Source organism: Myxocyprinus asiaticus, chromosome 15, assembly GCF_019703515.2.
Source record: "Myxocyprinus asiaticus isolate MX2 ecotype Aquarium Trade chromosome 15, UBuf_Myxa_2, whole genome shotgun sequence".
Classification (NCBI taxonomy): domain Eukaryota; kingdom Metazoa; phylum Chordata; class Actinopteri; order Cypriniformes; family Catostomidae; genus Myxocyprinus; species Myxocyprinus asiaticus.
The window spans coordinates 18,814,691-18,836,975 of NC_059358.1; the positions used below are offsets into that span (position 1 = coordinate 18,814,691).

Below are 22,285 nucleotides of genomic sequence, written 5' to 3' on the forward strand. Positions count from 1 at the left end.
ATATGCTTCTTTTTTTTTTTTTTTTTGGCTCAGATGTTAGATTTATGTTCTACACATCAAGAAATGTCCTAAACATCAAGAGAACAGTGCTCTGTTTGTCTTTGAGGAACTAACAAAATCACTTCTTTTTATTGTTATAATGTGTTCATAACTTTGTTTTTTCTTGGGCAGTTTCTTTGACGGGCAGTGTGAAGAGCTTCTATAGTCGTATTCCATTTAAAAAAATGGTCTCCTACTCTGTACGCAGCAGAGTCAGTTTGTCCAGAAAATCCATCACAGAAGGGTGAGAGCAAAGGCAACAAAAAATGGTCTCTATCTCAGTTTATTTGTTTCCCTCATCCAAAATTGTGTGTTTGAATCACTTGAGCAGGTTCTTTGAGTGTGAGAGACGATGTGACAAAGACCCATGCTGTCGTGGCATAGGATATGTCCGAGATTCAGGCGTACCTGGTACGAGACAGACTTTACACCCAGGCAAAGATGCAGTATTTACATTTAAAAAGAGCCTGTTACAAACTTAGCCATATCTTCTTGCTAAAGCAAGGCATGTGATCTATTCAGAATTGATAAACATAAACCCAGGAATGGAAGTACCTAAAAGCTTTTTATGTTTTGTCTTTGTACAGGTTCAGATGTATTGTGTCTGACTTTAAATAGTCTGGGTATCCAGACATGTGGTGAGAATGACAGCACTAACTGGAGGACACAGGACTGCTCACCATCCAAAGTGCAGACTGAAGTTTACCCATTCGGCTGGTACGAAAAGCCAGGTACTATACTGGTGCATGAGCTCTGAATTCCTGGTTTGTGTGTGTGCATATAGTGCATTTTCAAACACAAGAGACTGAAACTCTCATTTGAGAATTTCTATAATGTGAATTGTTGGGGTGATTGACTTGCGACAATCATGGATTAATTTCTGAAGAATTTTAATGAATCAGGTTTGCATCTGTCTCTGTAGTGAACCAATGGACAACGACTCCCAGTGTCTGTCCACGATTCAGTCTCCGCTCTCCCTCAAAGAATAGTAAGCGACTCTTAAACATGTTTAAACGTTCAATTACTGCACAAGAGATTGTGCATAGCTTTACACATACAGTTTATCATAAAACAATGTTAAGTACTTCTAGAAGAGTAAATACAATTACAGCTAGGACTTATAAGCCAATATAGAATATCAGATGAAAGGTTATTAGTGTGTAATCTTTATAATCAGTTTTCACAAAAGAAATCTGCATGCATACATACAGTATGGCATGGGTAAATTCTTTGTTGATCTCATATTGCTTGTTATTAAACAGCTGACATGAAGAACTGGAAACAGTTAGATGCCACCACTGTCCAGGTGGATTCCTCCGTGGCTGCTTTTGACATTGTCCACATAAGCAGAGACATAGCAGAGGATCAGGACAAAGTCAGAGAGTGGTGTCTTTCTGGTAACAACTCATTCTATCTCTGTATCTCTCTTCTTACAGTTTTAAGGAACTGACTATTTTTTTTTTTTTTCACAGGAAGCTGATGTGATAGGGCCACGTTACATGCCAAACACATGTGACCATTACAAAATTTATATTTGAATAGAATAGAATTATTACTTTGATAATATTACAAAATAAAAATTTGTGTAATGTTATCATAAAATATAATAACTCATTAATATGACTGGTCTTAATTTCAGATTACAAATCAAAGTTTTTGCTATTTACAATACAATAGTTCAGGGGTGTAAAAAGTACCCGGAAATTATACTTAAGTGAAAGTATGGATACTGAGTGAAAATTTAACTCAATTAAAAAATCTAGCCAGAAACATATTTGAGTGAAAGTTAAAAGTACCACATTAAATTGTATTTAAGTATTAAAAAGTAAAAGTAACATAGCAAGAATGAAAACAGATTTGATGGCAAATTTTCGAAAATGTCCTTGGTGAGTGGGAGACAAAGGAGACATTGAATCCTTACTAACTCCACTTAAAGAAAATATTTCTCTAAGGTAGGGCCTAGGGCTGGGTATTGATATAGATTTCCCGATTCGATTCCGATTCAGGAGCTCTCGGTTCGATTTCAATTCGATATTGATTCATATGGGTATATTTCAGTTATAATGTACCTTTTGCTTACATATGAAATAAATAATCTCTCAGATAATGCTGTGAATTATACAGGGGACCTTCTAACTAGGTACAAAACAAAAATATATATTTTTTCTAATTATATTTTATTAGTTTTTCATCATTTGTCACATTTTAGCTTTTTAAAACTGAACAAATCAATGTTTTAATCAATAAATACGATACTATATTGCATATATTTTGTTACATGTTTATTGTTTACTTGCATAATTTGTAGTATTCACAGGTATTTACATTGAGTTTTTGAACATGTTAAAACCGGTACTGTCTCTTTAAGGAAACCCGGCATTTCTGTAAACAGCGTCTTTAAATGAACACAAGTTAACGAGACATGGAAGGCTTTATCTCATCTGTGCTATGCCTGATTAGAATTAAATGTTTATTTATTTATTTTTTTTGATCAACAACTGACTATAAAGAACAGAAAGAGTATTAAAAGAGACATTATTCATTGACAAATATATGCGTGGATTTAATCTTTGGAGACACATTACACAGAACAACCTTTACTCTCAACACGCAGTGAAAGGATCTCACAGCTGAATACTCCACCACTATACAATACAATTTTTCACTGGTGAGTGAAATCTAAACATTTACCAGCCAGTTGCCATATATATACATTTTTAATCATATAGCGTGAAATTTGGTTGCAAATGTGAGTGATTTCCTCTCATTGTAGTGGAGGGATGCACATAGTAAAAGATCGATCCATGGCTTTTAACAATCGATATCAAATCGACAAAATAAAAATAAACTAAATTAATAAATTAATTGATGAGCCTTGACATCGCTTCTCAGTGACCAATGACCACGTTGTGGCCAATTACATTGAATGTTAAAACAGATCTAATTGGTGGACTAAATAATATTTAACTTAAACTGGTCATCAGTGCAATTTGATTGGTTTGTTAGTTTAAAGGTAAGAAAATGATCTACAAAAATGTAACGAGTACTTTTCAAGTCTAAACAAAATCGTAAGGAGTAAAAAAGTACTATGTTTTCTTTGAAAATGTAATTAAGTACAAGTACAATTATTAAGTTTAAATTGCACTCAAGTACAAATCCCCAAAAATAATACTTAAGTATAGTAATGAAGTATAATTACTCAAGTACTTTACACCCCTGCAATAGCCTTATTACTGCCTGCGTGGCAATTTAGTCATTTAGCCTACAGTATATTTAGATAGAAACAACATGTATTGTTGTGTAGGTGCAGATGTATATAGTTACTGGTTATCCATGTGTTCTCATAACTCTTGCCTCTTACAGCATGTGAGGAGAGTGAGTCCTGTTCAGCAGTGTCTATTGATAACAGAGAGTCTGCCATGAGATGTGTAATGTATCCAGACACACACACCTGCATTCCTACAACCAGTGGCCAGCGCTGCTTGCTAATCATCAAAGAGCCGGCTCAATCAGTGTACATAAGGACAGGTGAGCGTTTCAAACTCCCACTCCACCAAGCATTATTTTCGGTTCACTAAGGGTCTCAAGCAGGGCAAGGTGTTTCTGATCTCTCTTCACCCCAGCAACAGATGATCTTTATTTAACTTACACTTAACAGCTATTTGCGACAGTTATTATTAAAGAGAGAGCATCTTTTTATTTGAGGCCCACAGTGTATATTATTTGTAATTAACATTCTTACCCTTTAAGGACAAGAACAACACTTTTAAATAAATGTAAGAATTCAGCTGAAGTTGTCATAACATTAGCCTATGGCCACAATTGTTGTGTTTAAGGTTTAAAGACACATCTGACATCCGTTTCCATTCCTGATCATGGAACACTCTTTGGAGAGAGTGAAATGAAATCGATATCTGGCTCCGATAGCAAGCGTGTGACCTACTTCCTAGGTGTCCCGTATGCTCGTCCACCAATTGGAGAGCTGCGTTTTAGCCCTCCACAGCCAGCTAACTGGACTGGTACCTGGAATGCCACGTTTTACCGGTGTGTATATGCCTGTGTGACTTTGACTGCATGCTTGTGAGGGTATAAAGTTTATGTTATTAAACAATGCCAGTCCAAAATTGTCAAAGGTCACTTTTTAAAGGCTAATCAGTAAGAGTTCTGATTCATTTGATCAAAACCTTTTCAGATTCAGTTGTCTTCAGCCTGGCGACACCACTGAGTCGAGCTCTAGTGAAGACTGTCTCTATCTCAATGTATTTGTTCCTAGTAGTGTGGTAAGACCTCATTAAATATCAGAGAGCTCAAACATTTACAACCCCAACTCTGAAAAAAAGTTGGGACAGTATGAAAAATGCTAATAAAATAAAAAAGGAGTGATTTGTAAATTATATTTACCCTTTGCTATATTGAAAGCACTACAACTAAACATTATATGATGTTTTACCTTGTGAATTTCATTGTTTTTTTTTAATGTATAGTAATTTCAAATCAGATGATTGCAATACACTCCAAAAAAGTCTAGACTGGCAATTTAAGATTGTGAACTGGCAAGGTAATGTGAAACAGGAGATAGTAAACAGGTGAGGCAATCTTGAAATAGTGTACAAGGAGCCTCCAAAAGCAGCCTAGTCCTTCAAGAGCAAGGATTATTCGAGATTTGTCAATTTGCCAACAGATGCTTCAGCAAATAATCCAGCACTTTGAAAACAATGTTCCCCAAAGACAAATTGGAAGGATTTTGGCCATTTCACCCTCTACTTTGCACAATATATTTAAAAGATTCAAGGAATCTGGTCAAATCTCGGTGCGTAAAGAGCAAGACAAAAACCACTTCTGAATGCGTGTGATCTCTGATCCCTCAGACTCTCAGTCTTAACCCCTTAAACTCTGTTGCATTTTTGGACTGCCGCCCACAAATTTCGCACTCAAATTTGAAAGCTTACCATTCACACATACTGTGGACTAATTCCAAAAAATTGGTCTAATTTTTTAGAGAACAGCCCAAATAAAATAAAAAAAGACTCCAATTATTCATAAATATTATTGTATGTGTTTATAATCTTATTATAAACAGAATATTAAAAAAAAAAAAAAAAAATTGTAAACATGTAATTCTGGCTCTGTTCACTCAATCTCACTTTGAAAAGTCTCATTTTATTCCACTAGGTGGCAGAAAGCTTTAGAACAAATATTTTTTTTCACATTCCATCACAATATACAGATCTGAAATGTAGGTGGAGCTCTAATGCATTTTAGCCCTCAAATATGGCTTGGCCATAGACATTCAGCCTAATTTTCAGTTCAAGCACCACCCTTGTTGTTTTATTGAATATCTTAGCTTCTGAGTGGACTAGAAGCTCATTCTAGAAGTCATTTGAAAGCTAAGATCCTCCCCTTTGCGATGATATAAAACTGAATGGCATATTTTGTTCTGGTCAACTAAGATATAACATTAGATTATTTAGCCAAGCAAGCTCACAGGCATGTAAACAATGGCAAATTTTTTTGAGATCTTCCTAAGGTAAAAGCAGATATAAAGTTTTTGGGTATTTGGGGCTTACAGCAGCAGTTTTTGGATCCTAAAGAGACGTTTGTATTTGATGAGTTACAAAAATCATATTTCACTTTGATTCTTTTGAAAATCTTTTGAACTGTGGTATTAGGGCAACACAATTTACTGTAAAGTCACATTCCTGAGAGAGAGAGCTTTCATTTGCTATATGACTTGTCCATTAATGTGCTATGTGAAGGACTTTATATAAATATTTCTACCTCATTACCTCTGGGGGGTGCTAATTTTCAATGCAAATGTTTTGAGGCCTTATTTTGTTATTTTAAATAACATAAATGCACAAGTTATCTCTGAAAAGTTCAGATTCTAAGCTTTCCAATAATACCTCATATGCCTGACTTATGTATTCAGAGACTTTAAAATTTTAAGCGTAAACTTTTTTTAGTGATATAGCACCCCCCCTTTTGACCCGCCGACGGGTCGACTGAGTAAAAAAACATCATTCATCTGTAATGGATATCATGAACATGGGCTTGGGATTACTTTAGTAAACCTATGTTAGTCAACACCATTCGCCGCTGCATCCACAGATGCAAGTTAAGACTTTACTATGCAAAGTAGAAGCACTAAATCAACACTGTCCAGAAACGCTGCCGACTTCTCTGGTCTCGGTCTCATCTTAGATGGAAAGTAGAACAGTGGAACTGTGTTTTTTGGTCCGATGAGTCCACATTTCAAATAGTTTTTGAAAAACAGCCGCCATGTTCTCTGGGCCAAAGAGGAAAATGACCATCCAAGCTGTTATCAGCATCAGGTCCAGGGGTGTGTCAGTACCCATGGAATGGGTAACTTGCACATCTGAGAGGGCACCATTAATACAGACAGATATGTAAAAATTTTGGAGCAGCATATGCTGCCATCCAGCACAGTCTTTTCCAGGGACGTCCCGGAATTTTCAGCAGGACAACTTCAAACCACATACTGGCCGAATAGTGTGTGTGTGTGGGTGCTAGATTGGCCTGCCTGCAGTCCTGACCATCTCCAATTGAGAATGTGTGGTGCATTATGAAGCGCACAATACAGCAATGAAGACCCCGTACAATTGTGCAGCTGAAGACCTGCGTAATGGATGAATGGGGGAAAATTCCACTTTTTAAACTTTTTCTTCAGTATCTAAATGCTTATTAAGTGTTATTAGACATGGTGATGTTTCACAGTGGTAAACACTTGACTGTTCCAAACTTTTTTGGAGTGTGTTGCAATCATCTGACTTGAAATTACTGTACATAAAAACAATTTAAAAAATGAAATTCACTAGGTAAAACTTCATATAATGTGTAGTTGTGGTGCTTTCAATATAGCAAAGGGTGAATATAATTTACAAATCACTCCTTTTTGTTTTTATTAGCATTTTTCATACTGTCCCAACTTTTTTGGAATTGGGGTTGTATTAACACACTCTCCATAATTCTAAATTTATTATTTATTTATTTTTCCTCTCTCACTTGCTTTTTCATGTACTGTTGTCTATATTGCATTCATAAACCGGCTGACGGTAGTGTTAATGAAATTATTACCATTGATAATGTAATTTTTATTGTGTTGTCACAGGGAAAGGATGCATCAGTTCTGTTGTTCTTCCATAACTCTGGATCAGGTGTTTTAGATGGTTCTTACCTCGCAGCTGTTGGGAACATAATTGTAGTGAAAGCCAGTTTCAGAGTGGCTGCTTTCGGATTCCTCAGTGCAGGTACACACACACACACACACACACTTGTAAGCATACATGAACTTATTCAGATTTGCATTCTTGATCAAATTCCTTGAATCAGTTCTCATTACTTAGCCTTGTCAGCTAAGAAACAAAAAGTACTAAAGTTGTAATCTCAGTCATAATGCTGGCTAAATTTCCTGATGTGTAACAGCTACTTTGCTGTATAGCTTTTGTAGTGCAACTTATACAGTTTATTCCTACTACAAATGTAAAACTGTCCTTTATTTACAATAACCTCTGAGATCTCTTGTGGAAAGTTGTTTTAAAGTTAAAATAAAAAAGTGTTTAAAGTGTTTTGCATCATCTTACATTTTATTATGTTGCTACAAAGGATAACTGTTGTATATAGCAGTAGACAATATGTGGTGAATGACATGAGTCTTCGCCATTATGAGCTCTGAATACATTCATTACCTCAAGAACTTTCATAGTATAAATGGTTTTTCCTTCATTTTTCCTTTTTTTAGTGAAGAAATATCTGAAGGAAAAATATCAGTGTTACGAAGACAATTATATGGTATCCTACACTGGTGTTAAATTGTCTAGGAAGCTGCATTAGGTTAGAACAAAATGACGTACTGCAAAAATATTATAATTGTTCCCATATACTGGAATTCAAAAGAATGGAATATGGTTACATAAGGTCCAATGTTCCATTCTAAATTGCAGTGGTTGTGAAAATAATCAGGTTCTTTTCCCCTTTGCCATCATTGGCTGAATACATTTGAAGAAGGGCCTTAGAGTCTAACTGTTTTTCTAGTGGTCTGCTAAAATCCCTCAGATCCCAAGATGAGCTTTTTGCTGTCCAGTCAAAAACAGCACAGAGTAAATGCCTGTTTGGCTTCCTGTAACTGCTCATGTAAATGGCATTTCCATACTTGTGGAGCTTTGAGGGGTTTTTTTTTATAAACATTTTAAAATTCTCATTATAATTTTTTGGACTTTCCCATGCTGGTTGGTGTTACAAAGTATAGAACTGAAACATTAGGTGATTTGGTCTGTTATGTAAGATCAATCATTCAAAGATGGGTCAATTGAATGCCATTTTTAGCCAAGTTTCTTCACTACAAATTATCTACAGTCTCTAATCTATTTTAAAGGGATAGCTCACCTAAAACATTTATTATTATATATTATAAATATCTGTCATTATTTAAAAACTCTCATATCATTCCAAACCGCTGTGCCTTTCTTTTGTCCATGGACCAAAGAAGTTTAGAAGAAGGTCTGAGCTGCTCTCTTACATACAGTGAAAGTGAATTAGGACCAGGGGCTGTCAAAAAGCACAGTAAAATTTTATGTAAAAATAGTTCTTATGACATATCTACTATATTCAAAGTTTTCCGTTGCCATATAGAGCTTTGTGTGAGGAATAGACCGAAATTGAAGTCATTCACTGAAAATTTGCCTTAAAAATAAACAACTATTTCTGTGTTCCATGAAAGAAAGTCATAGGTTTTGAAAGACATGAGAGTGAGTAAATAATTTAATTTGGGGGTGAATAATTCCTTTAACAAATGTGAAAAGTTAATTAAATTTACGGTCTGTCTTCACTGGACACAAGCATCACGTCAAAAGCAAAAAAATAATCCTGATGTGGTGCGGCGCATCACATCAGTTAAAGCGCCCGGTGTAGACAGGATGTTACGTAGCCCTCTCTGTTGATTCTGTGCAGGTTCCACTGTTCTGCCTGGGAATTATGGGCTGCAGGATCAGGCAGCTGTACTGGGTTGGGTTCAGAAGAACATTGCTCTTTTTGGAGGAGATCCCACTAAAGTCACCTTGGGGGCAGAGAGAAACGGAGCCGACATTGCAAGCCTTCATCTCACCTCACCATCAGCTTCATCACTCTTTCGAAGAGCTTTACTAATGGTAAGAACAGAAGGCTTTTTTCTAAATCAGTTACACATCACTATTATATTGTTTAATATGTCTGGTTTGTGAGGTCACTTTTACAGTTAGATCATACTAATCCTTCTCCATCTGTAAGTCCAACAATAATGAAACAGGGTTGCACTGGGATCTTTAAGCTCTCTCATACTAAAAGCTTCAAAAGCTTGGAATTGGAATACTCTGGAGGAACTATTTTAAAGGGATAGTTCACCCAGAAATTAAAATTCTGTCCTCATTTATTTACCCACTTGTCTTTTGAAACCCGGATGACTTTCATTCTTTTGTAAAACATCAACATCAATTGTATACACTGCATGCCCAATTATTAGGCAAATTGTATTCCTCAGGATTAATTTTATTGTTGAACAAACACAATGCTCTCAGTCAATCCAAAATGTTACTGAACCTCAAACCTGAATGTTTAACAAAGAAAAAGTGAGTTTTGTCTTTCTTAGGGGAATATATCAAGTGTGTACAATTATTAGGCAACTGTTAGTGTGCACAATTATTAGGCAACTAAATTACAAAAATAATTTCTCCCAACTCAATTGTTTATTCTCAATTTTTAGAGTAGGTGCAACAAATAAGTAACACAAAATGACAAATATAATTTTTGGCCTTTCAAAAATATTCAGTGACCAATATAGCCACTCTTCAATAACTGCCATCCATGGAGTCTGTCAGTTTCTTGATCTGTTCACGATCAACTTTTCGCTGAAGCAGCAACCACAGCCTCCCAAATGCTGTTCAAAGAGGTGTATTGTCTTCCCTCACTGTAAATCTCACATTTGAAAAGGGCCCACAAGTTCTCAGTAGGATTTAAGTCAGGGGAGGAAGGGGGCCAAGTCATTATTTGGGCATCTTTGAGGCCCTTGCTGGCTAGCCAAGCAGTGGAGTGCTTGGATGCATGTGATGGAGCATTGTCCTGCATAAAGATCATGGCCTTCTTGAATGCTGAGATGACTTCTTCCTGCACCACTGCTTGAAGAAAGTACTTTCCAGAAACTGGCAGAAGGTTTGAGAGTTGAGTTTCAGTCCATCTTCAACTCGAAAAGGTCCAACTACCTCATCCTTAATGATAGCAGCCCTTACCATTACCCCTCCTCCACCTTGCTGGCACCTGACTCGAAGTGGTGCCCTGTGTCCATTAATGATCCAGCCATGGGCCCATCCATCTGGTCCATCCAGAGTCACTCTCATTTCATCTGTCCATAAAACCTTTGAAAAATCTGTCTTCATGTATTTCCAATTTTGACACTTCAGCTTGTGAATATATTCAGTAGTGGTCGTGTTTCAGCCTTCTTGACCTTGGCCATGTCTCTGAGCAGTTGGCACCTTGTACTTCTGGACACTCCAAGTAGGTTGCAGTTCTGGAATATGGTAGCATTGGAGGATAATGGGTTCCTGGTAGCTTTACGTTTAATTCTTCTGAAGTCTTTTGCAGTTAATTTGTGCCTTCTCCATGCGTTTTTTGTGCCCCCAGTTGACTATTCGCAACAAAATGTTTGATTATGGTCACGCCTCAATAGTTTTTCAAGAGTGTTGCATCCGTCTGAAAGGCATTTTACAATATTTTACTTTTCAGTTAAATCTCTTTTTTGGCCCATTTTACCTGAGGTAATGAAGCTGCCTAATATTTATGCACACCTTGATATAAGGTGTTAGTCACTTTCGCCACATCCTCCCTCATTACACAAATAAATACCACCTAAAAATGATTGAATCCAATAAGCATTCTAGTTTATATGGTTTGGAGTTGGAAAATGTGCATGGAAATAATGATAAGATCAGAACACTCACTTGCCTAATAATTGGGCATGCAGTGTGTGTGTGTGTGTGTGTGTGTGTGTGTGTGTGTGTATGTGTATATATCTATATATATATATATATATATATATATATATATATATATATATTTTGTATGTATCTGTAGCAGAATGTCCAAGCTGCTCTTTTCCATCCAATGCAAGTCTATGGTGACCACGACTGTCAAGCAAAATTTTCTGTAAATCATTATTTTAGTAATTAATCTCCACCAGTGAACCTGCATTGATTTGTCAATGCACCTCCTCATAGCCGTCTTCCACAGTGGCCAAACTGTCAAGCCGATGGTCAGGCAGCGTATAGACAGACCTCCACCTCTTTTTCTTGAAGCTAAATTTTTTTCTCTCTGGTTTCTCCTGCTCTCCCAGCAAGGACATGTAGGAGGAGACACTATTCTGAACCCCGTAGCTGAGTGCTGAATCTTGGTTGGCAGAGGAAGGGCTTGTACTCTGGTGCATTAGCTCAGAGCTAAAAGGGATAGAGATTTCAAACAAAACAGAAACTCAGTTTTTACAGTTTTCAGGGCAAATCAGCCTATGAATGGCTTACTTATAGTTGTTTCTGCATATAGAATTATTTTTTAGAGAAAATGGTACACAGCTTTAAAGGATATTCCCTTATGTTTTTTTTATGCTATGTCTACAGTAATACAATTTTATATTTTATCTTACCTGTTCACTGCTTTCCAGTCAAAGGAACGTTTTTGCCCATCAGATGCAGTTGGAGAGAGCTGATTAAGAGTTGTTTCACAAACAGTCAAGCACGGGCCTGTTAGAACACAACACAACCCATCTGCTATGTCTGTAAGAGAGCGGCAGAAAAAATAATCAGCATTACACAGATAAAGTGGCCAAATATTTTACACTAAAACAGCACAAATGAATATTGATTGTTGTGGTAATGTATGGTTTACCAGAGTAGTGGCTGACCAGGTCTTCCAGGCATTGGAAAGTGAGGCGTGGTGAGATGAAGTACCAATTGTTTGGCATCCGAACTATTCGATAATGCTTAATGGATCTGTGGCGCACAGACAAGGTGTACATACCTACAAAGATAGAAGCAAAATAATTGAACTTCGGAGATATGATTGTAACTTCAGCTATTAAAGGAGTATTCTGGGTTCAATACAAGTTAAGCTTAGTTGACAGAATTTATGTCAAAGTTTATAATCACAAACATTTATTTTGACTCATCCCTCCTTTTCTTTAAAAAAGGCAAAAATTTATGTTACAGTGAGGCACTTAAAATGGAAGTGAAAGGGTGCCTATTTTTGGAGGGTTTACAGTAGAGGTGGGGAAAAATATCATTATGTTAGAGTATCCTAATATTTTTCCGAGTAATATTGTATCGAGATTTGCATGCAAAATATCAATATTATTATTTACATTTTTCTACATTAATATTGTGGTGATGGTAAAAATGTTGTCTTTGCCAAATCAATCTTGTAATTCAACAACAGTCCCTTAGAATATGCAGTTTTTATGCTTTACACATAATCGCCCTACCTTACTAAAATTTATTACAATTTTACAGTAGTAACATTAACTGAGGTATGCTGACAAAAATGTTAGTATCATATAAAATAGGCTAACCTTTTAGGTGAAAACTATTATACATTATTTGTATTGAAACTGTTGTAATAAATAATGGTTTTAAAATGTTCAGGCTACTACTGTATTCATAAATACTATAATTTATTTTTAGAAAGACTAGATACATTGACCTAACCACAGAAATAGGGAGCCATTATGGTGTTATTTGCTCATGGTTTTGCATTGTACATTGATATTAGGAAATAAACTGGCACTTTTATTTTAATTTAACAATGCATTTGGTGATTTGGTAACAGTTCTCTTAAGTCCGAAGAAGACGAATGAGAAACATTGAGTGAAATATCGCAATATATCATAGTTTTGAATCACACTACTCCCAAAGTAAAGAATCGCAATAATATTGTATCATGACATATCGATATAATTTCCATATCACCAGTTACTTGTGATTCCCACCCCTAGTTTACAGGCAGAAATGTGAAGCTTATATTTTTATAATAAACTTACAACAAGCACTCACTTTAATTCTTCTGTAAAACCTTGTATGTTATTTGAGCTGTGAAGTTGTTTAAATAATCGTTTTTATTGTCATTTTAGTGTTTACGTCATTATGGCAACCAAGTTGTAAAATTGTGTATAACTTTACACAGAAAAGGTTTGTAAGCGATTTTATCACACTAAAATCATGTTAACATGCATAATGTTTATATCTTGTGGCTATACTTTTGAAACAGTGAGTATTTTAAAGATTACGGATTAGCCTCATTCACTTCCATTGCAAGTGCCTCACTGTAACCCAGAGTTGCCTGCTCCCACAAAGTGTGGTTTGACGACCACGTCTGTAGCAGCTGGCACTAGGCTGGTTTTGGAATCGCATTACGGTGGTACTTCAAGCTTGAAGTGCTGAAATGGTAGGAAATTCCTTTATTACAGAATTTACAAACTGGACAGTTATAAGTTAAGTGTGCAATTTTTTTAAGCATTATTTTGGAACTAACAAATTTTAATAAATTAACATGTTAAATTGACAACTTGAAGATACATATGAATGACCATACTAACAACCTGTAACCTATAATAGGTATTATCATCGTTATTTTTGGCACTTCATTGGACAAAAAAGAAAGGCAAATGTCAGAGTGGAGGTGATATGAGTATAATGTTTGTCTTAAATATGTATACAGACCTTTTGTGCTCTCTCTGATCAAGAATGACCCAACTCGGTTTCCTGGGAGACGAAGCAGCTCTTCAGCCTTTGGTCTGGTCACATTTTCATACAGCCAGCTGAGACAGTCGAGAATGTTGCCATTAGCACTTAGCAGACACAACCGTTGAACAGCTAGCCATCATTGATGCTAGCTGGCTAGTTACTAGTTTAGTCAGTAATTTCAAACTTACCCATGGTAGACTTTTGCTGCATGACAGTGTGGTATATAGTTCACTTCTTTAGTTTGGACTGAGTAGACCTTCCACCAGTACCCTTCCCTGAGAGAGAGGGAGAATTTTTTTTAATGGACCTTTAATTACCACTATATCCAACAAAAAACATTATTTCACACTTGGTGCCATGTTGATCAAATAATAATGAGAGATTGGAAAGAGAATAAAAAATGAGCTTGTGAAGTGGAGTGCCATTTTATAGAAGACTACGTGTAAAAATGTGAGGTGGATGGATGCTTCTAGTTGGTTGTTTTAAAGTGCTAAATGTCAAACAACAACCTATGTTCTTTGTTTTCATATTCAGTGAAAAGTTGTTTTTTGTCTGTGTAACATGTTCTGCACAAGATAGTGTTCCGGCGGCCAATAATGGCTGCAGGGGTGGTTTGGATTTGTGGTCAGTTGTTCACTCACACATTGAGTCCAGCAGCATTCAGTGTTATTACTGTGTAAAATATAGTAAGACTACACTTCAAAACCTATAAGTTAACTCAAATGGTTCAGATAATTGGTTGCATTGCCCTAGTTTTCATGTCTCTGTGCTGAGTGAGCAATGAGAGACTTGGTGGACAGCAGGGGTGTAATAATCATGTCTTGTAAAGCATGACTGAGACTAAGATTTTTTTGTACAACATGCAGGCTAATGCTCTTTTAGAAAGATGAGATTTTAATGCTTACTCAGACACTACTTTCAGCCACTCTCCCATATGAAATATGGGCTCACAGATATCAGGAGGAGGGTAATTATCCAACACTACTGCTGTGTCATTGTCATGCACTGCAAAAGAGAGAATATCACGTCATTATCTTGACAAAAATTACTTTAATATATTTTATGTATTGTACTTGGTGTTCTTTGCTATCAAGGAGTCTTGAGGTAGTAGGTGTAGGTGATACCACTTTATTTTATTTTCATTGCAATACCAAGTATCAAGACCAAGATTGCCAATATCTATGCTATACTATAGTATAGTAAAATACTACAATATTATACCTATATACTTTCTATTGAATGGAATTTGTTTTTTTTTAAATTGGTAATTATAACCATTAACATTTTATTAACAAATTATCAGACTTCTGTTTTTGTTTATTATTTAGTAACAACAATTACAGAACATGGTCACATTTGTTGCTTCATCGTTATTTAGTGTGAACGTACTCCAGATGATGTTTCTTTGGCTTTACTCATTATTCCTTCCTCAATTGATTGACTATGGCTTATTAATGGATCTCTTTTTGTTCTCAAATGTTTTGGTGTTAGGAAGTAATTATATAGTCATTATTTAGTATGCGAGTTACAATGCCAGGAAGCAGCTAATGGTTCCTGCCAAGCTTTAAGCTAGCTTGATCTTTTAAGTCAAGATTGAGTTCCAAACAGGATAACAAACTTCCCTGTCTTTCATTTCTAGGTTATAACACGTCTGTTTCTGCTACTTTTAGTTGCTTTTGTGTGAATAGAGCAACAGTTCAACTTTAGACATCCCTGGAGGCTTTTAAAAATATTGTTTCAAGGATAGACCTTAGCTAAAACTACACATTTTTCTCATGTCTATAGGTAATCCTACAGTACAGTTTGAGTCTCTTCACACACCACAACATCTGTAAAATATATAAATGGTGTGGCATTTGTCTACAGTGATTGCACATAGAGAAAACATCACTTGACAATAGACATATGTTCAGTCACTTATAAACACTGCTTAGTTTTTATACCTCTTGGTAGAAGGTCTTCATTACTGTGAGTTTGTCTGAAATCCTCTGGGGTTCTTTGGCTTGTCAGAACACCTCCCATTGCCAGTCTTCACATATGTACAGTGCTATTCCTATGGGTTTGCCTCATCCAACCAGCCATGCAGATGAATATGGCTGCTTGTTGCTCTCCTCTGTCTGCATTCATAGTGTGTCATTAGTCTCTACTGTTATTTGTTTTGCGACTTCCCACTGATAAGCATTTACAAAGAGCCTGGTCTGCATAAACGTGGAAGCTGTCACCACACTTTCCACTTCGTCTAGAAGCAAAAATAGGAAGCGCTGAAAAGAAAAAGTGTTATCACATGCAAATACAATGCACTATAAATGCAAACAGTGCACTTCTTCTGGTAAGTAGGTGTATAAATAGCATATGCAAAGAAAACCATTCACTGTTTCATTATTTTCTCTTTTGAATACACACTACTTTATTCTGAAGATTGCTGCATGACTATCATGGCCCCAAGAAGTATTTGGGCATTTTTGGACCCTTAAGCCACACTTACTGTAAAATGTCTGAATTCCATTATATTAAATAACAGAACAAAAGCAAGTGAGACAAATTTTGTGATTGAAAAAGAGCCTTAAATTCTCTCTTCAGATCAAACTGAGTAACAAATGAAATTTGAAATAGCTGGTCCAGTTGAAAATATATTATCATGACTAATGACTAAAGGTCCAGATACTTTTTTAAGCACATGCAATGCTTAACATTTCTCTTGTGTATGCTTAGGGTGGATCAGTGTTCTCGCCAGCTGTTATGATGAGTACATCTAAAGCCCAGGCTCAAGCTGCATCTCTAGCCAGAGAACTTGACTGCTCTCCCTCTGACATTGCAAAGCTACTGATCTGTCTGCGGAGCAAACCAGCTCAGAGCATTAATGCTGCCCAGACAAAGGTATGATGAATCTCCTAAGATGGAAATACTATATGAAAATCAGTCATTCTTTTTATTAAATTGTGGTTTAATATTCTGTGTATGTGCATGTGTGCATGTGAGTGCAGTTGTTAGCAGTTAGTGGTCCCCTACAGGCCTGGTTACCAGTGGTTGATGGAACAGTACTTCGGGAAAAGCCTGTTGTGTCCCTTCAGTCTGGACGCTTCCACAGAACAGATTTACTTCTGGGGTCATCAGTTGAAGATGGCCTCATAAGCAGAGCCAAACACATCAAGGTCAGGACATTTACAAAACGCACAAGAATAAGAAAGGGGAGGATGACCAAGAGAACAAAAAACACCTTAAGGATAGTGATTGGATAAAGCTGGGGGAAAACAAAGAAATGTGTGAATGGTGGGTGTGATTAAAATAAAATTAGTTTCTTTGAATAGGGCAGACCAGGGCTAGTCACCACACTTTGTACTCAACTGAATATTTCTCATGGTAGGTTTAGTTTTTGAAGTCTTGGCTACAAAATAAATGATTGAACATTTCCACTGTTTTTCCCAGGAAAAACAAAAAGATACAGTTCATTGAACACTGACTTTTGTGACAACATGCATGCCCCAATAGTGGGGCATGTTGTCACTGGTTATGGAGTAAGTTGTCACAATGGAACTTGACATTATAGAAACTTTATTGTAGGTTTTTCAGTCAAATTTAAACAATTCAATTCATGAAACAGCGAAACATTGTTTTGGGCTACAGATATTGTCATTAATAAATTGTATACATTTATAACATTTAAAACATGTTACAACTTGCCCCAATCTGACATTTAGGAAAAACACCCCAATTGTGAGAACACAGCATTTCGTTAAAGATCTACCTTTATTATATTAGTTGATCTACAACTATTACCATGTAATTGAGAATCCTGTGTAATATTCTTACTGACACTTTTCTGTTTCTTTTCTATTTATTTCTACTTGAAAAGAATTTTGAGCAGCTTCAGGGAAGGGCTGACAGTAAGACGGCTTTCTACGAGGCCCTGTCGAACTCTCTGGGTGGAGATGATGCTAATGCATTTGTGAAGGAGGCAGCAACCTGGTTCTACTCTTTGCAACACTCCCCCTCACCCTCAGGATACAATGTTTTCTCTCGAGCTCTGGAAAATGCTACAAGGTAAGTGAAAGTCAAATGCCAGTGTACGTATATAACATATACTGTATATTGCTTTGCCATTATGAGAATGTTGCATACAAAAACATGTGCTTCCGTGGCTCAAGTTGCCTTCCAAATCTGTACTGTAGGGTAAACTCAGTGGTTTGAAAGTGGCTTAAATATTTTATTAGTGCAGTAAGAGTTACTGTATTTCAATGCTTGCCAAAAGCTCAGTGCTTAAAAGACACCTTTACATTTTTAGGTATACATTTATAAGCTCCCTGACACAGCAAGTTTATAAGAAAAGGGTAACCCTTAACTCTTATTATTCTGACATCTTTTGTTTATGTTAGATGTTGGTGTCATCATATATTCATTCAGCTTATTGTTTGTCATTGTAAAGCTTATAATGGTAGTCAAAACTATTTTGTTAGATGCCAAAATGAACAATCCAAATCTGTTTTTCTCTCTTGCTGTGTTCACAGCTGACCTCCTGTAAGTGAATGATTATGCTTGTCCAGAAACCTCAAAAGAACGTTAAGTAGTCTGGAATGCTTAAACAGCCTATAAAAATAATTTTGTGCCTTAGGGTAGTACTCTCTACTTGAACCGCGACTTTCTAAACAGCCTGTCTTGCAGTTGCCACCATAGCATTCGCTTAGGGTGGGGAGACTGTAGTGTTTGTGGCAAAGAGGAAGGAAATAGCATAACTGGGCCTGACTGAAATAAACCCAAGAGGCAATAAGTGTTAGAAGAAACTACTACTTACTGATCTGATAACAGTTTTATATCACTAAAATAACAGCTTTAATTAAATACTGGGTTAGGGTTGCTGATATAGGAACATATCTTGACCAGCCACTGAGCATGTGTACACCTTTGTGTATGTAAAAACTGTGCCATCACAGGTAAAGGATGACATTTTTAATAACATTTTAATGGTTTTTAATGACAGCTAAAGCCTGCTTTTTAAGGAAAATGTTTATTTTGAATCTGTTTGAGCTATTTTACTTTTAGCTAGTCCCAGTTCTGAATGATAGTTGAAGATGGATGCAAACACAACTTCCTTTTCAGAAAACTCACTCTGTCAAAACTGATAGCTGAAGAGGTGAGATTTTATTCAAGTGTGCCTGGAAAAGCACCTTGTGTTGGGTAACAAGTACATGAAACAAACAGCTTTTTCTTTCCCCTTTGATTTATTACTGGTTGTGATGTCTAGATACGTCTAAAAAATAAATAAACTTACTGTTGTACAGCTGTTTTTTTTTTGTTTTTTTTTGGTAGATAATTCTAATTCCTCTATGATGTAGATTTAGTGTGATTTTTGAAGTCAAAAAGTCACTGATGCTACCTCACATGATCTAAAAATTCTTGATCTTTTATCGATAATCACATAACAATCTGTTTTAACTGGTCTTTAAAAGGAAAATAAAATTTCACACTTTGTTTTTGGAATTTTGTGTCCTGAAGGGCACTAGGTTCTTTTTACTGAATTATATTCCAAAGTTTGTCAGTAGCTCTAAATGTAGTTCAGAATAAGAGTGAGTTGAGCTGACCATATAATCACTAGTGTCAGATATAGTACAGTCCAGTCCTGACCGACACACATGACACACCCCTCTGACCTGCTACTACATACAGTACACAGCAGTATAGCAGCCCAAACAGTCATGGGACATAAGGGGAAACAAGGGAAACTCAATCTATTTGTCCAAAATATGAATATAGGTGACTGTGTATGTAATATTTAATTCAAGATTTCCTCTCATATTCTTGTACTGAATCTGGCTGAGCCCAGCTACTGTTTAGTCTCTAATATACAGCAACATAGAAACTCTTGGCTGTTGTTGCTCCAAATTAAGTCACTCTATGTAAATACTCAACATTCCCACTTAGAAATGTAACAACATTTTTTTAAATGAACTCAAGGTGGTTCCATTTTGAAATGTTCTGTTCTTTTTCTTTCTTTCTTTCTTTTTTCTCCCATTCCATTCGGTTTGGCATACTCTTATGGGTAACCAAAGCATTTCTATTGATAGTTAATACCAGAATCCTAGGAAAAGAATATTCTTTGCCACGCATGCATCATAACAAAGACCTTTATTTCTGCAGAGACCTTTTCATCATCTGTCCAGCTGTGGACATGGCTGAATTCTGGGCAACCAATACCCAGTCCAGTGTTTACCTGTACCACCTTCCTGAGGACACCGCTCACAACAGGTGCCCTTCAGTTTATTATTTTATTATAATTTATTTATATCACACCAGTGCTGGACTATAACCATTCATAAGAACACCTATTAGATCCAACAAGCACCGATGTACACTAAATGTTTTTCGTGTCAGAGCTGTTGCCTAGCAATTAGTGCATGTGCTCCGACAATATTGAGCTGTAGTGCTCATGCGAGTTTGTGTGTTTAAAAATGGCAGTAGGCCAGAAAAAAAAATAGTTTGCTGCCTGGGGCCTAATCATTTTCACAGACAACATGTCGTTATGAGCATCTTGTGTTATTTAGAAATGATAAAATAGGGGGGCCTGGGTAGCTCAGCAAGTAAAGTCGCTGACTGGAGTCACAAGTTCGAATCCAGGGCATGCTGAGCAACCAATTGGCCCGGTTGCTAGGATGGGTAGCGTCACGTTGGGTTAACCTCCTTGTGATCGCTATAATGTGGTTCTCGCTCTCGGTGGGGCACGTAGTGAGTTGTGCGTGGAAGCACACTGTGAAGCCTCCACACGCACTAGGTCTCCGCGGTAACACGCTCAACAAGCCACGTGATAAGATGCACGGATTGACTGTCTCAGACTCGGAGGCAACTGAGATTCGTCCTCCGCCACCCGGATTGAGGGGAGTCACTACGCCACCATGAGGACTTAGAGCGCATTCGGAATTGGGCATTCCAAATTGGGGAGAAAAAAAAAAAAAAAGAAATGACAAAATCAAAATGTTCTGTAAGCTTATATAAATTGTTTACGTATACATAAACATAACGAGTTTGAGAGCTTAATGGCTGTTTTCCAGGTGTTTTTGAAACAGTGAATGAATGTTTAAAGAATGGTTTACTTGCTAGGAATGTCTCTAAACAGCAACAGAAGCCTTAATTCTAAACAACATACTTCATTGTCTTTCAAACACAGTCTGAAAAATTGTACAAGGACAAGCTTGAACTATGACTTGTTCCAACCTTTCACGAAATTGTTGAAGTAGTGATTTTTTATGATGAATAGAGCAGCAGACCATCACAATACTCTAATCCCATTGCAAGCAACACTCATAAACTTCTGTTGCTCTACCCTCTTTCTCTCGTTCTGTCTATCCCCTCCTCTCAGTGTTGATCTGTCAACTCCTATGGATGTGCTATTCCTCTTTGGAGTTCCTCTTGCCCCAGAAATGCGTGACCTCTTCAGCTCCAAAGAAAGGACACTGACCCTGCAGATCATGAACTACATGGCAAACTTCATAAAGTCTGGGTATTTATCATGAACTGTTTGCATGTTGTGCGCACTCTTTTGTACAACAATGATGATTTATACGTTCTCTTCTCAAATATTCTCTTTTCGTCAGTGCCGTAGCACAGTGGGTAGTGCTCATGACATATAAGATCCATTATATCCTCCCCCCACAACTGACCTATACAAATAAAGACTAAAAAGCCCTAAAAATAAAAAAAAATAAAAATTTCATCTCAGATATTCACAAATATTCTGTTCCTGTCTTGACAGAAACCCCAACCTGCCTCTTGCTGTGTCTAGGACATCCTTCAGTAAGTTTTTGCCCCCGTGGCCTCAGTTCATGCCTCACTCAGGTGGGCGGGGCTATAAGGAGCTGTCTCTTATGCTCAGTAACCGCAAGAATCTCCAGAGCCCTCAGTGTTCATTTTGGTCTCAATACGTGCGTGCTCTGATCACTTCCACTGGTTAGTACTACTCAACGCTTCCACACAAGTTCCTGATGATCTTTGCCGTTTATAGATTGGGAGATACCGAATATAAATACCAAAGAGATGTAACTTAACTAAATGTATACCTAATCACAGTTTGTTTTTTGGCCAATAACCACTGTATATGCTTAAACATGTACTAAATATTTGTACACTTGTGTACCTGTTATTACATAGTAATACTTGTACATCTGCAAACCTGAATTTTTGTTAATCTGACTTTACAGCCAAACTGTCTTGTGGGACATCAGTGGGAGATGCTGGAGGTATTCAAACTCCAACCCAAGGACCGATATCGCTCCCAAAAACCAGCTTCTTTCTGACTCCAAGCAAACCTAAATCTGAGAAAGATGCTTACAGTTAGAGTCACAAAGATTTACAGATTTCCTTCTAATTTCTATTCCAGAGCCAATCTCAGCAGTCTGACGTGTCATTTCTGTAGTTCTGTCTCATGTAAATGTATTGTGATTATGAATCAATGAATAATCATAGAAGAATTTAAGCAATAAACTGCA

General features: G+C 36.7%; 2 protein-coding genes across 2 annotated transcripts in view; one reads left to right on the forward strand and one right to left on the reverse strand.

The window, feature by feature from the left end:
• Positions 1-22,285, forward strand: part of LOC127452811 (thyroglobulin-like) — a 47,361-nt gene extending 25,076 nt beyond the window's left edge. The window contains exons 32-48 of the mRNA XM_051718547.1: positions 172-283; positions 371-450; positions 627-770; positions 962-1,027; positions 1,302-1,436; positions 3,403-3,567; positions 3,876-4,083; positions 4,232-4,319; positions 7,169-7,307; positions 9,007-9,203; positions 16,524-16,688; positions 16,796-16,963; positions 17,665-17,852; positions 19,944-20,051; positions 21,160-21,300; positions 21,553-21,746; positions 21,998-22,285. Coding sequence (XP_051574507.1) covers positions 172-283; positions 371-450; positions 627-770; positions 962-1,027; positions 1,302-1,436; positions 3,403-3,567; positions 3,876-4,083; positions 4,232-4,319; positions 7,169-7,307; positions 9,007-9,203; positions 16,524-16,688; positions 16,796-16,963; positions 17,665-17,852; positions 19,944-20,051; positions 21,160-21,300; positions 21,553-21,746; positions 21,998-22,134 — 2,435 coding nt within the window. The 3' untranslated portion in view covers positions 22,135-22,285. The remainder of the gene's footprint in view (positions 1-171; positions 284-370; positions 451-626; positions 771-961; positions 1,028-1,301; positions 1,437-3,402; positions 3,568-3,875; positions 4,084-4,231; positions 4,320-7,168; positions 7,308-9,006; positions 9,204-16,523; positions 16,689-16,795; positions 16,964-17,664; positions 17,853-19,943; positions 20,052-21,159; positions 21,301-21,552; positions 21,747-21,997) is intronic.
• Positions 9,286-16,046, reverse strand: LOC127452832 (src-like-adapter). The gene is made up of 7 exons (XM_051718614.1): positions 15,755-16,046; positions 14,717-14,816; positions 14,000-14,086; positions 13,788-13,885; positions 11,962-12,093; positions 11,720-11,849; positions 9,286-11,516 (listed from the first exon to the last, which is right to left on the reverse strand). The coding sequence occupies exons 1-7, from the start codon at positions 15,831-15,833 to the stop codon at positions 11,282-11,284; spliced, it is 861 nt and encodes a 286-aa protein (XP_051574574.1). The 5' UTR covers positions 15,834-16,046; the 3' UTR covers positions 9,286-11,281.

Excerpts from the sequence above, each read along its gene's own strand:
- LOC127452832 (XM_051718614.1), bottom strand. The coding sequence starts at position 15,833 with ATGGGAGGTGTTCTGACAAGCCAAAGAACCCCAGAGGATTTCAGACAA. Across the intron at positions 14,817-15,754 it reads TGAAGACCTTCTACCAAGAG|TGCATGACAATGACACAGCA; the intron begins GTATAAAAACTA and ends TCTCTTTTGCAG. Across the intron at positions 11,850-11,961 it reads CCTGGTCAGCCACTACTCTG|ACATAGCAGATGGGTTGTGT; the intron begins GTAAACCATACA and ends GCTCTCTTACAG.